The sequence below is a fragment of the Loxodonta africana genome, chromosome 4 (assembly GCF_030014295.1).
Source record: "Loxodonta africana isolate mLoxAfr1 chromosome 4, mLoxAfr1.hap2, whole genome shotgun sequence".
Lineage (NCBI taxonomy): Eukaryota > Metazoa > Chordata > Mammalia > Proboscidea > Elephantidae > Loxodonta > Loxodonta africana.
Genome location: NC_087345.1, coordinates 35115202 through 35130107, shown reverse-complemented (window position 1 = coordinate 35130107; position 14906 = coordinate 35115202). Strand labels below are relative to the sequence as shown.

At 39.5% G+C, this 14906-nt stretch overlaps 1 protein-coding gene across 2 annotated transcripts in view; it reads left to right on the top strand.

Annotated features, from left to right (window-relative positions):
- The window catches only part of CFAP54 (cilia and flagella associated protein 54), a 462482-nt gene that overhangs the window by 164941 nt on the left and 282635 nt on the right, over nt 1-14906 (top strand). For both annotated transcript variants that reach the window (XM_064283706.1, XM_064283705.1), the window contains exons 31-32: nt 3442-3556; nt 3916-4013. In XM_064283706.1, the coding sequence (XP_064139776.1) occupies nt 3442-3556; nt 3916-4013 (213 nt within the window). The remainder of the gene's footprint in view (nt 1-3441; nt 3557-3915; nt 4014-14906) is intronic.

Sequence of the window (14906 nt, the reverse complement as noted above, 5' to 3'; positions counted from 1 at the left end):
TCCTCTTTTTCACTGACCTTCTACTTTACCAAGCATAATGTCCTTCTCCAGGGGCTGATCCTTTCTGACTAAAGTGTCCAAAGTATGTGAGGTGTAGTCTTGCCAACCTTGCTTCTAAGGAGCACTCTGGTTATACTTCTTCCAAGTCAGATGTTTGTTCTTTTGGCAGTCCATGGTATATTCAATATTTTTCTCCAACATAATTCAAAGGTGACAATTCTTCTTCAGTCTTCCTAATTGATTGCCCAACTTTCACTTGCATAGGAGGTGATTGAAAACACCATGGCTTGGGTCAGGCGCACCTTAGTCTTCAAGGCGACATCTTCACTTTTCAGCACTTTAAAGAGGTCCTTTGCAGCAGATTTGCCCAACGCGACACGTCTTTTGATTTCTTGACTGCTGCTTCCGTGGCTGTTGATTGTGGATCCAAGTAAAATGAAATTCTTGACAACTTCAATCTTTTCCTTGTTTATAATGGTGTTTCTTACTGGTCCAGTTGTGAGGATTTTTGTTTTCTTTATGTTGAGGTGTAATCCATACTGAAGGCTGTGGTCTTTGATCTTCCCCAGTAAGTGCTTCAAGTCCTCTTCACTTTCAGTAAGCGAGGTTGTGTCAGCTGCATAGCGCAGGTTGTCAATGAGTCTTCCTCCAGTCCTGATGCCCTGTTCTTCTTCGTATAGTCCAGCTTCTAAGATTATTTGCTTAGCATACAGATTGAATAGGCATGGTGAAAGGATATAACTCTGATGCCCACCTTTCTGATTTTAAATCACTTGGTATCCCCTTGTTCTATTCAAACAACCGCCTCTTGATCTAGGTACAGGTACCTCATGAGCACAGTGAAGTGTTCTGGAATTCCCATTCTTCACAATGTTATTCATAATTTGTTATAATCCACACAGTCAAATGCTTTTGCATAATCAATAAAACACAGGTAAATATCTTTCTGGTATTCTCTGCTTTCAGCCAGGATCCATCTGACATCAGCAAGGATATCCCTGGTTCCATGTCCTCTTCTTAACCCGTCTTGAATATCTGGCAGTTCCCTGTCGATATACTGCTGCAACCGCTTTTGAATGATCTTCAGCAAAATTTTACTTGCGTGTGATATTGTTTGATAATTTCCGTATTTGGTTGGATCACCTTTCTTGGGACTAGGCATAAATAGATCCCTTCCAGTTAGTTGGCCAGGTAGCTGTCTTCCAAGTTTCTTGACATAGATGAGCGAGTACTTCCAGCCCTGCATCTGTTTGCTGAAACATCTCAATTGGTATTCCATCAATTCCTGAAGCCTTCTTTTTCGCCAATGCCTTCAGAGCAGCTTGGACTTCTTCCTTCAGTATCATTGGTTGCTGCTCATACGGTACCTCCTGAAATGGTTGAATGTCGACCAGTTCTTTTTGGTATAATGACTCTGTGTATTCCTTTCATCTTCGTTTGATGCTTCCTGAAAAAAAGCTTCCTGAGTCATTTAATATTTTCCCCATAGAATCCTTCAATATTGCAACTTGAGGCTTGAATTTTTTCTTCAGCTCTTTCAGCTTGAGAAATGCTGAGCATGTCCTTCCCTTTTGGTTTTCCATCTCCAGCTCTTTGCACATGTCATTATAATACTTTGTCTTCTTGAGCTGCCCTTTGTAATCTTCTGTTCAACTCTTTACATTATCATTTCTCCCTTTGGCTTTAGCTACTTGATGTTCAAGAGCAGATTTCAGTCTCTTCTGACATCCATTTTGGTCTTGTTTCTTTCCTGTCTTTTTAATGACCTCTTGCTTTCTTCATATATGATGTCCTTCCACAACTCTTTTGGTCTTCTCTCATTAGTGTTCAATGCATCAAATCTATTCTTGAGATGGTCTTTAAATTCAGGTGGGATATACTCAAGGTTGTACTTTGAGTCTCATGAACTTGTTCTAATTTTCTTCAGTTTCAACTTGAATTTGCGTATGAGTAATTAATAGTCTGTTTTGCAGTCAGCCCGTGGCCTTGTTCGGAATGATGACATTGAGCAAAAACAAGGGAAACTCTCCATCAGATGGATTGACACAATAGCCGCAGCAATGGACTCAAACATACCAGTGGTCATGGAGGCGGCATAGACCTGGCAGCCTTTTGTTCTGTAATACATAAGATTGCCATGAGTCAAGAGCCAGCTCGATGGCAACTAACAGCAACCATAGAGATACATAAAACAAAATGATGAAAGTGCTGAAAGTAAAGGAATGGATAATATGCAGAAAACCCCTATGAAGATGTGCTGCCAATGAAAAATTAAATATAATTATTGTTGATTAGCTTCAGTATTATATTCAGCTTCATTCTCAAATGGTGATAAGCCAAACTTTTGGTTTTCTATGGGGGTTAGGGGAGAGGGAGAGCATAGAAAATGACAAAGCTGGTTGGGAAGTAACAGGCTCAGGATGCAAGGAACAAAGAATGGATCCTGGATCCCCAGTTATCAGTGGTCCAAGCTTCCTAGTTTAGGCAGCCAAAACATTTGCCAAAATAAATGCCAATTAATTGGGAGATTCTTGGAATTGCTGCAGTTAGGCTGAAGTCCCAGCAACCACAGAATCCGGGGTCATCTTACCAAGGTTGAAGCAAGAAGCAAATCGCTGCTGGGACTAAGTTAAATTTGAATCATATACCCCAATTCCTTGAACCAGTTATCCAGGCTTACTCATTTCATTATCCTTGCCATGATGTGACCCTGCATTTTATGCATTTTAAGTTTTTAGATCCCACGTATCATTTTTTTAGGAGAGTTTTGCTGTACCTGGCAAGTACTTGCCAAAAGAAATACAAATTTCAGGAAATATATCAGTTTCAGGAAACTAACTTGGTAAGCATCAATAGAGGGAAAATGGAAGACTGCAGTAGTTGGAGAAGAAGCCAAGTTACCACAGAGGTCCATGGGAAGTTAAGGAAATAAGGTTAAAAACCCCTGCAGGTTATTGAAGGCAGGTAAAGTTTAGTCAGCATCTAAGAAGCTTAATTCCTATTGGCATTTAGAAGTGGATAGTGGCTAGGAGCCTATACATGATGGAACCAAAGAGACTTAGGTTGTTGGAAGCAAGATAGCTTGTCTAGATCACTCTTATGTAGTGTTCTCAGTTGTAAAGGGAGATACTCAGGTTGCCTTATTCCTAAGACCAGCTCTTTTCCTCCCATATCATGCCTTTGACTGCTCCTCCTTTTCCCATAGATATATCAGTTCTCATTCCATTTTATGGTATGGTTTACATTTTTCTCTTTTAAGAGGCCAGCTATTCTTTGATGACAGAGCTATCACAATCTAACTTACACACAGAACACAAGCAATTTTGGATATAGTTCCTACATAGTTTCAGTGACAACAGTCTTTAAGGATCTGTTACTTTGAGGTAGGTCTGCAAGTTTTTGCAAATCCTTTTGACTGATTTTATTATATTTTTTTATTAGGAGGAATGAGTCCCTACTTGGAGTAAAAAAAATGAAATTCAGGGACAGTACTTTGAATAAAAAGTCAAGCAAACCTGTTAAGAAATTCAAAGCTGTAGTAATGGAGATTGGAAAAGTAAGTTTCATATGAATTTCAGATTTTAAGCTCATGAATTAAGAGATTCACATATCTAGAGGTGATTTAACTGCATTTTAGTTTATTTTAATATGAAACAGAAGGAAATGAAAACAAGCATAATTTTATAATTAAACAGTACTTTTCAATTCTGAAGTTACTGTATGGATATAATTATAATCAGACTTTTCGTCTATAGTGGTACTTCTGTTACTTTTGATAGTAATTTTAATTGGAAGGAATAAAGAAACCACTGTGTTTCAATGTCATAAGATAAGCATAAGGGTATGAATATATTGCAATATTGTGGTCAAAGTTTAAATTTAGTTTGTAACATTTTTGTTATTTCTTCTATTAAGGTTTCAGATGTGCCAAGAAAAAAACATAAAAGAAGGGAAACTCTAAGAGAATTCTTTTCCAAAAATCCATCTATTTCTGAAATGTTGGAACAGGACAGGTATTAATTAATCCAACAAATGTTTACTTGAGGGTGACTATGTGTTGGGCATTATTTTGGGCATGAGGGATACATTGGTGGACTAGACAGATAAAGTTCATTGCCCTCAAGGAGCTTACAGATAAGTGAGAGAGAACACAGTGAAGACAAAAATAAACAAAATAATTTAAAATCGTGATACATTTTATGAAGTAAATGAACAGGATAATATGCTATAATTGGCCTGGGGTGTGGTGGGGATGGCAGCAGTTTGGATAGGGTGATCAGTTAATTATTGTTAATTATTAGTGGACCTACTGTTCTTGTTCATACATTTTAAACCTCTTTATTGTAGTCATAGGGCCCCTGGGTGGTGCAAACGATTAAGCGCTTGGCTGCTAACTGAAAGGTTGGAGGTTCAAGCCCACCAAACGCACCTTAGAAGAAAGGCCTGACAATCTACTTCTAAAAAATTAGCCATTGAATACCCTATGGAGCAGAGTTCTATTCTGACATACATGGGGTCGCCATAAGTTGGAATCAACTTGACAGCTGTGTTTTTGGTTTATCGTGGTTTTAGTGATTTTGAGGAAATTTGGATCTGATCAAGAAAAGAAATATGATCATGTGATAGCATTGCACAGCAAGCTATTTATTGGGGCTGATGCATGGACAGCTGTGAGCAGGGGATCCCTTGCAGCAGGAGGTCTTCCAGAGGAATCACTAGAAGGGGAAGAGGGCAGGAAAGCTCCCAGAGAAGAGGAGAAAGGGGCTGAGGAAGCTTACATGCACCTTAGGCGAGGTCCTCCAGCAGCAGGATGGGGAGTCTGGGTTAGAGAAGTCCAAAGGCAGCAGCACCTTTGTTGTTGTTAGGTGCCATCAAGTCGAGCCGATTTTGACTCATAGCGACCTCATGTGACAAAGTAGAACTGACTCATAGGGTTTTTTAGATGTAATCTTTACAGGAGCAGATCTCTAGGTCCTTTTCCCACAAAGCCGCTGGGTGAGTTTGAACTGCCAACCTTTCAGTTAGCAGTTGAACGCTGACCGTTGTGCCACCAGAGCTCCTTTTAGGGTCCTTAAATTAAAATTATTATTATTTATTTTGATTCTCAAAGTGTTGCAGATTTGGCCAGCAGGAACCCTTTCTACCTGGCTCTTATGTCTTTTGTGTGTGTGTGTGTGTGTGTGTGTGTGCCTTAGGTGAAAGTTTACAAAGCAGATTAGCTTTCCACTCCATAGTTGTACATAAGAAGTGTTTCATGGCCTTGGTTTCATTCCCCACGATGTGTCACCACTCTTACCATTTCTACCCTGGTTTCCCCATTTTCCTCCTGATTTTCTATCTCTTCCTGCCTTTTCATCTTTGCTTTTGAGCAAATAATGCCCTTTTGATCTCGTATAATTGGGTGTTCTAAGGAGTACGTTTTTCTCTGGTATTATTGTTTATCTTATGTGCTTGTCTATTGTTTGGCTTGTCTATTGTTTGGCTAGGAGGTGGTCTCTGGGAGTGGCTTCATTTCCAGGTCAGAAGGGTGTCTTAAGACCATAGCCTTGGTGACTCCTCCAGACTCTGTCAGACCAGCAAACCTGGTCTCTTAGTGAATTTGATTTTTTGTTCTGTAATTTTCTCCCTTTCTGTCCAGGACCTTCTGTTGTGATCCCAGTCAGAGCAGTTAGTAATGATAGCCAGATGTCATCTAGTTCTTCCGGTCCAGAGTCCTGCAGGCTGTGGTTCATGCAGTCCGTTAGTCCTTTGGACTAATTGCTCTCTTGATTCTTTGTTCTCCTTCACTCTCCCTCACTCTGGACAGGAAAAGACCAATAGTTGTACCTTAGATGGCTGCTCGCAATCTTTTAAGACCCCAGACACTACTCACCAAAGTAGGATGCAGAACATTGTCTTTATGTATTGTGCTGTGTCTATTGTAGATATCCCCCAAGTCTATGGTCCTTTGTATTCTAGCCTAGGAACTTCATCCTGAGAGGTGTTTGGTTATGTCTAAGAGGTTTCCCTGACTATATCCCTTGTGTACTTTATATGAGCTGCACCTATAGTCATATATGTAGAAATGTTAACCACCAAACCTATATTTTCTAGTGGGTGTGTTTCCCTACATCCTACCACCTCTTACTTATTTACCTATAGGACCTATTTGTCCATTTGTAAATTATTGTTTGTTAATACTATTGCTGCAGACTATCTAAGCTGTAGTAGTTACTGTAGTTGCCCTTTATTCTTTATTATACTTTAGATGAAGGTTTACAGAGCAAATTAATTTCTTGTTAACAATTAATTCACGTATTGTTTTGTGACATTGGTTGCCAACTCCAGGACACGTCAGCACTCTCCCCTTCTTGACCTTGAGTTCCCTGGTACCACCTTTCCTGTTCCCTGCTACCTTCTCGTCCTTGACCCTGAGCTGGTGTGCCCATTTAGTCTTGTTTTATAGCCCTGTCTAATCTTTGGCTGAAGGGTGAATCTCAGGAGTGACTTCAGTACTGAGTTAAAAGGGTGACTGGGGGCCATACTCTTGGGGTTTCTCCAGTCTCTGTCAGACCAGTAAGTCTGGTCTTTTTTTTTGCGAGTTAGAGTTTTGTTCTACATACCCTCTATTGTAATCCTTGTCAGAGCAGTTGTTGGTGGTAGCTGGGCACCATCTAGTTGTGCTGGACTCAGTCTAGTGGAGGCTGTGGTAGTTGTGGTCCATTAGTCCTTTGGACTAATCTTTCCCTTGTGTCTTTGGTTTTCTTCATTCTCCCTTGCTCCAGATGGGGTGGGACCAGTGGAGTTTCTTAGATGGCCGCTCGAAAGCTTTTAAGACCCCAGACATTACTCACCAAAGTAGGATGTAGAACATTTTCTTTGTAAACCATGTTATGCCAGTTGAGCTAGATGTTCCCCAGGACCATGGTCCCCAGCCCTCAGCCCAGTAATTCAGTCCTGTAGGGAGTTTGTTAAGCTTCCATGACCTTGCCTTGGTCAAATTGTGCTAAATTCCCCATTATTGTGTACTGCCTTATCCTTCAGCAAAATTAATACTTATTTTTTTTTTTATTGTCTAGTTTGGAAACCCTGGTTGTGTAGTGGTTAAGTGCTACAGCTGCTAACCAAGAGGTCAATAGTTTGAATCTGCCAAGCACTCCTTGGAAACTCTGTGATGCAGTTCTACTCTGTTCTATAGGGTTGCTATGAGTCGGAATCGACTCAATGGCAGTGGGTATTGTCTAGTTACTGTTTTTCCCTTCCTACCCCTCCCTCCCTAGTAACCAGCAAAGATTGTTTCTTTCTGTGTGTGAACCTCTTCATGAGTTTTTATAATAGTGGACTCATACAGTATTTGTCCTTTTGTTATTGATTTATTTCACTCAGCATAATGCCCTCCAGATTCATCCATGTCGTGAGATGTTTCACAGATTCATCATTGTTCTTTATCGTTGCTTAATATTCCCTTGTGTATATTTACCATAGTTTGTTTATCCATTCCTCTGTTGATGGGCACTTAGGTTGTTTCCATCTTTGTGATATTGTGAATAAAGCTGCAGTGAACACGGGTGTGCATATGTCTATTCATGCGATGGCTTTTAGTTTTCTTTAATAATTTCTTAGGAGTGGGATTGCTGGATCATATGGTATTTCTATTTCCAGCTTTTTAAGGAAGCACCATATTGTTTTCCAAAATGTTTGTACCATTTTACATTCCCACTAGCAGTGCATGAGTTCCAATCTCCCTGCAGCTTCTCCAACATTTGCTATTTTCTGTTTTATTGATTAGGGCTGGTAGTGTTGGGTTGAGATGGCATCTCATTATAGTTTTGATTTGCATTTCTCTAATAGCTAGTGATCTTGAGAGTTTCCTCATGTGTTTGTTAGCTGCTTGAATGTCTTCTTTGGTAAAGTGTTCATATCCTTTATGCGTTTTTTAATTGGATTATTTGTCTTTTTTTTTTTTTTTTTGTAGAGGTGTTGAATTTTTCGATAGATTTTAGAGGTTAGACCTTTGTCAGATTTGTCATAGCCAAACATTTTTTCCCAGTCTGTAGGTTCTATTTTACTCTTTTGGTGGTCTTTTGATGAGCGTCAGTGTTTAATTTTTAGAAGATCGTGGTTATCTAGCTTATCTTCTGTGTATTTGTGTATTGTTAGTTATGGTTTGTATGCTATTTATGCCGTGTATTAGGGCCTCTAGCGTAGTTTTATATTGAGGCCTTTGATCCATTTTAGATTAGTTTCTGTGTATGGCGTGACATATGGGTCCTGTTTCATTTTTTACAGATGGACATCCAGTTTTGCCAGCATCATTTGTTAAAGAGACTGCCTTTTCCCATGTTAATGGACTTTGAGCTTTTGTCAAAGATGAAGTGACCATAGGTGGATTGAGTTACATCTGTGTTCTTGATCCTTTCCATTGGTCAGTGTGTCTGTCATTGTACCAATACCAGTGTGTTTTGACCACCATAACTGTGTACTAGGTTCTGAGGTCAGGTAGTGCCACTCCTTCTACTTTATTCCTTTTCTTCATTAGTGCTTAACGTATCAGAGGCTTCTTTCCTTTCCATATAAAGTTAATGATTAGTTTTTCCCATCTTGTTAAAGTGCTGTTGGTATTTGGATCAGGATTACATTGTATTCGTAGATTGCTTTGGATAGAATTGACATTTTCACCATGTCACATCTACCTATCCATGAGCATGGTATGATGTCCCATTTGTGTACCTCTCTTCTGGTTTCTTGCAGTAGTGTTTTGTAGTTTTCTTTGTATAGGTCTTTTGTGTCCCTGGTTAGATTTATTCCTAAGTATTTTGTTTTTTTAGTATTTTATCTTTTGTGTCCCTGGTTAGATTTATTCCTAAGTATTTTGTTTTTTTTAGGGGCTGTTATAAATGATATTGCTTTCCTGATTTCCTTTTCATAGTTCTCTTTATTGGTGTATAATAATCCAACTGATTTTTGTATCCTACTGATCTTGTATCCTGCTACACCGGTGAATCTTTCTATTAGTTCCAATAGTTTTCTTATGGAGTCCTTTGGGTTCTGTATGTATAGTATCATTATCATCCACAAGTAGGGATAGTTTTACTTCTTCCTTACAAATTTGGATGCCTTTTATTTCTTTTTGTTGCCTTATTGCTCTAGCTAGGACTTCCAGCACAATGTTAAATAGGAGTGGTGATAAGGGGCATCCTTGTCTTGTTCCTGTTCACAGGGGAAATGTTTTCAGCGTTTGTCCATTAAGAAAGTTGTTTGTTGGTTTTGTATAGATGCCCTTATTATGTTGAGGAATTTCCCTTCTATACTTATTTTATTGAGAGCTTTGATCAGGAATGGGTGTTGTACTGTATTGAATGCTTTTTCTGCATGATTGAGATGATCATATGATTCTTTTGGTTAATGTCTTTTGTTTTGTGGTAGATTACATTTGTTGATTTTCTAAGGCTGAACCATCCTTGCATACCTGATATGAATCCTACTTGGTCCTGGTATATATATATTTTTTTTTTTGGTATGATATGATGGCTAAAATTTTTATATATTGGCTAAAATTTTGTTGAGGATTTTTACATCTATATTCATGAGAGATATTGGTCTGTAATTTTCTTTTTTTGTGGTGGCTTTGCCTGGTTTTGGTATCAGGGTTATGCTGGCTTCATAGAATGAATTCCAAAGTATCCCTTTTCTGTGTCCTGGAATGGTTTTAGTAGTACTGGTACAAGCACTTTTCTGAATGTTTGGTAGAATTCTCCAATGAAGCCATCTGGGCTAGGGCTTTTTGTTGTTGTTGTTAGGAATTTTTTTATTACCTTTTCAATCTTTTCTCTTATTATGGGTCTGTTCAGATTTTCAACATCATTTTGTGTTAGTTTGGATAGGTAGTGTATTTCTAGAAATTTGTCCATTTCCTCTAGGTTTTCAAATTTGTTGTTATGTAGTTTTTCATAATGCTCTGTCATGATCCTTTTTATTTCAGTTGGGTCTGTTGTAACGTCCCCAATTTCATTTCTTATTTGAGTTATTTACATTCTCTCCTGTTTTTCTTTTGTCAGTTTGGCCAGTGGTCTGGCAATTTTGTTGATCCTTTTGAAGAACTAACCTTTGGTTTTGTTGATTCTTTCTGTTGTTTCTCTATTCTCTGTTTCATTTATTTCTGCTCTGATCTTTATTATTCTTCTCTTCTGGTGGTTGTGGGCTTCTTTTGCTGTTCTCTATTTGTGTGAGTTGTATAGCTAATGTTTTGGCTTTGTCCTTTTCTGCTTTTTTGATGTGTGCATCTATTGCTATAAATTGACCTCTGAGCACTGCCTTTGCTGTGTCTCAGAGGTTTTAGTATGGTGTGTTTTCATTCTTGTTTGATTCTAGGAAATTTTTTATTCCATGTTTGATTTCTTCTGTTACTCAGTAGTTTTTAAGCAAGGTGTTATTCAGTTTCCATGTATTTAATTTTTTTTCCTTGGTCTTTCTGTTATTAATTTCTACTCTTATGGTGTTGTGATAAGAGAAGATGCTTTGTATTATCTCAGTGTTTTGGATTTTATGGAGAATTGCTTTGTGGCCTAAGATCTGGTCTATTCTGGAGAATGTTCTATGTGTGTTGGAAAAGAATGTGTACATTGCAGCTGTTGGGTAGAGTGTTCTTTATATGTCTATGAGGTCAAGTTCATTGATTGTGGCCTTTAGCTCTTCTGTATCTTTGTTGAGTGTCTTTCTAGATGTTCTGCCCTTTACCAAGAGTGATGTGTTGAAGTCTCGTACTATTATTGTAGAATTGTCTGTTTCTCTTTTCAGTGCTGTTAGAGTTTGCTTTATGTATTTTGGAGCACTGGCATTGGTTGTGTATGCATTTATTATAGTTATGTCTTCACGGTGTATTGTCCCTTTAATCATTATGTAATGTCCTCTGTCTTATATGGTGGGTTTTGTTTTAAAACCCATTTTATCTGAGATTAATATTGCCACTACTTATCTTTTTGGTTGCTGCTTGCTTGATATATATTCCCCCCCCCCCCTTTGACTTTTAATATACGTATGACTTTGTGTCTAAGGTATGGCTTTTGTAGACAGGATATTAATGGGACTTTTTTTTTTTTTTTATCCATTCCGTCACTCCCTGTCTCTTGATGGGTGACTTTAAGCCATTTATGTTCAGTGTGATTATAGATAGATGTCAGTTTATTGCTGTCATTTTGGTGATTTTTTTTTTTTGAGGTTCTGATGCTTTCTTTGTTCCTCTTACTCTTTTGTGCTGAATTCCTTTTGTTCATAGAATTTATTTCATTTTTTTGTTTACTGAGACTTTATGTTTTTCTTCTTTATTTTGATGAGTAGGTTTGTTAACTGTCTTTGTGGTTACCTTGAGATTTACCCCTATCTTCCTAGGTTTAACGCAGTCTTTTATTACTTGATATTGTCTTGACTTCATCTCCATTTGAATGCTTTATACATTTGAATGCTCTATACCTACACCGTTTATTTCCTGTTTTATTGTTCTGATGTTGTTGTCATTTACAGATTGATCTCTCTGGCTTCCTGTTGTAAATGTTTTGTTTTATTTTATCCTCGAGAGTTTATTATCTAGATTGGTATCTAGCTGATGCTGTCTTGTGTCCTAGATTTAGGTAGTGTCTGATGTTGATTCTCTAACCAAAAGACTTCCTTTAATAATTTTTGTAAGTTTGGTTTGGTGTTTCTACATATGCCCTTAATTTCTGTTTATCTGGAAATGTCCTAATTTCACCATCATATTTGAGTGAGAGTTTTGCAGGCTATATTATTCTTGGTTGGCAATTTTTCTTCTTTCAAGGTTTTATATATGTCATCCCATTGCCTTCTTTCCTGCATGGTTTCTGCTGAGTAATCAGAGCTTAGTGTTATTGTTTCCTCTTTTATGTGACTTTTCATTTTTTCTCAAGCTGCTCTCAGTATTCTTTCTTTGTCTTTGGTTTTAGTGAGTGTGATTATGATATGTCTTGGTGATTTTCTTTTGGAGTCTGTCCTATATGGGGTTTGTTGAGCTTCTTGGATGGTTGGCTTTCCATCTTTCATGATATTAGGGACATTTTCTGTCAGCAAATCTTCAGTGATCCTCTCTGTTTTCTGTTTTCTCTCCCTGTCATGGAACTCCAATCATGTGCATGTTTTTGCTTTTGATTGTATCCTACATCATTCTCAGGGTTTCTTCATTTTTCCTCTCTGATTTTTCCTCAAAGTAGTATCCAAGGATTTTCTTCAACTTCACTGATCCAGTCTTCCATTGTTTCAAATTTACTACTAAAACATTTTATTGCTCTGTCCATTTCTGAAATCTTCTTGTTTTTCTTTTGAATTTCTAATTGCTGTTTTTGTATGATTTCTAGGGTTTTTTTTGACATTTTTGTTCCTGTATTATTTTCCTGCATTCTTCCATTGCTTTGTGTTTTCCCTGCTTTTGTCTGTATTACATTTTCCATGATTTTGTCTATTTTTTCTTTATTTTTGTCTGCACTTTCCTTCATCCACTGGAGAACCCTGGATATTAGAGTTTTGAATTCACTATCAGGTAGTTCCAGTGCCTTTTTTTCTACCAGGAGGTTATCTGGTGTTTTATTTTGATCACTTTCTGGAGCCATCTTCTGTTTTTTTATGTTTTGATATTGTCTGCTGTCTCCGAGACATTCAGAAATTGTTTTTTTTTTTTCATTTATTTATTGTAGATTTGATTGTTCCATCCTGATTTTTTGTTCTATTTGGTTATGTCTGGGCAGGCAGGGTGGGCATGTTTTGTTGCTTGCTTGCCTGTGGACACAATACTTCTCAACGTCTTGTCCAGGTGGGCAGGGCCTGTCACTCAGCTATGGTGCAGCAGGGCTGGTCCAGTATGGTTGGAGAGGTGGGGATGGGTAGTTTGCAGTGTGAACTAGGGCTGACAGGGTGGGGCCAGGGGACAGTACAGGGCGAAGTCTGGGGGACCGCGTTAGTGCCGCTCAGGGGACATGGCTTTCAGCACATGGTGCTGATAAGCAGAAGGGAAAGAGAGAATGTGATGTGTAGAGCTAAGTGCATGGGTGAAAGATAAGAGAAAAACAAAAGCAAAAACAAGAAAAGAAAATAAGAAAAAGTGGAGGAGAAAAGAAAAAATAAATAAAATGGCAGTGTGGTAGGATTTTGCAGGTGGAGGTTGGGCAACCCAGCTAGGCCGTGTGCCAGTGGCTCTCTAGCCAAGCAGTATGGCTTGGCCCGTCAAGAAGGGGTGTGGGCAGTGCATGGGTCTAGGTAGGTGGGAGAAAGGAAAGGAAAGGGGAAAGAGGGAGAAGAAACCAACCAATAAACAAATAATAAAAACAATTACAACAAAAAATATATGGTGGTGAGGGAGCCAGCCATTGGGGGTGGGGCAGAATTAGGGTGGTGGTGAGGTGATTTCTCTCTTGCCAGTGGCCCAGCATGGCCCATCAGGAAGGGGCAGAGGTGGTACAGACTCAAGTGGGAGGGAGAAGGAAAAGGGAGAAGAGGAAAGATAAAGAAAAATTTTAAATATGGCACTGAGGGAGCTGACCTGTGGGGGCAGCTCAGACCTGGAGAGGCCCTGTGCCAGAGGCTCTCCAGCTGAGCGGTACAGCACAGCCTCCCAAGAAAGGGGGTGGTGCATGGGGCTAGGTGGGTGGAGAACAGAAAGGAAGGAAGGGCGAGAGAGGGAGAGAAGAAACAACAATAACAAAAAAAGAAACAAACAAAAAATAAAATGGTACTGAGGCAGCCAGTAGGTAATGGGGGCGTATACCTGGGAAGCTGCTTGCAGTGACTTTCCAGCTGCTCAGTGCAGCACAGCCCTTTGAGAAGGGGTGGAGGCAGTGCACAGGGCTAGTTGGGCAGGAGAAAGGAAAGGAGAAAGAGAAGAAACAGAAAAAAAAGAACAAAGCAAACAATCCAAAAAATCACAGCCCATGTAGAAGGGGAGGAGACTGTACATGGGGCTAGCTGAGAGGAAGAAAGGAAAGAAAGGAAGGGAGGGAGAGAGAAGCAACAAAAAAAGTTAAAAAAAAAAAAAAGCAGTCTCAGAAAACAAACAAAAAATACAAACCAAAAACAAACAAAAAGATGTCACCGAAGGACCTGCTGGTTGGGCCAGGGTGGACCCAGGTGGCAGTGAGCTGTTGTCTCTCTGAGTGACTGTGGCCCATTGGAAAGAGATGGAGGCTGTGTAGAGGGAAGAAGGGTGGGGGATGGGAAAACGTGTTTCCCTGGTTACCAGGTGCTCTGTCTCCTGTTGGGAGCTCCTTCAAGTTGCCTTCCCATACTCCCTATCCATGGTCCTTTGTGGCTGAGGTCCAAGAGGGTGAATCCAGTCAGCAGTGAGCTGGTATCTCTCCGGCAGAGTTACTGTGGCCCATTGGAAAGCAGTGGAGGCCTCATACAGGGAAGAAGGGTGGGGGTGGGAAGGCATGTATCCCTGGTTACCAGGTGCTCTGTCTCCTGGTGGGAGCCCTGTGAAGTTGCTTTCCTATACTGCCTGCCCACATTCCATGGTAGCTATAGTCCAAGATGGGGAATCCGTGCCACGTTAGCTGGTAGGGAACCTCCACTCCATCGCTCTCCTTGTTGCCTATTCTCTGTCAGTTTCTTACTCCGTTTGGTGCTTGATCAAGTTCTTTATTCCTTCATTTGATGCTTAGGGTTCCAGGATTGATGTTTGCAGCTGTTTTACTTAGTTTTTCAGGTCTTTGCTGCAGAGGGATGGCATGGTGCTTCTGTCTATAGCACCATGTTGCCTCTGCCTCCATTTGCCCTTTATTCTTGCATTCCTCTCAGTGTCTTGTTTTGCCTTGGTCATGTTGTACTGACTTCCCCCATATTATGCATTGCCTTTCCCTTCACCAATATTAACTTGTGTTTTCTATCTAGTTGGTAATTTCATCTCCTTCCTGCTCTGGTCCCTGGTA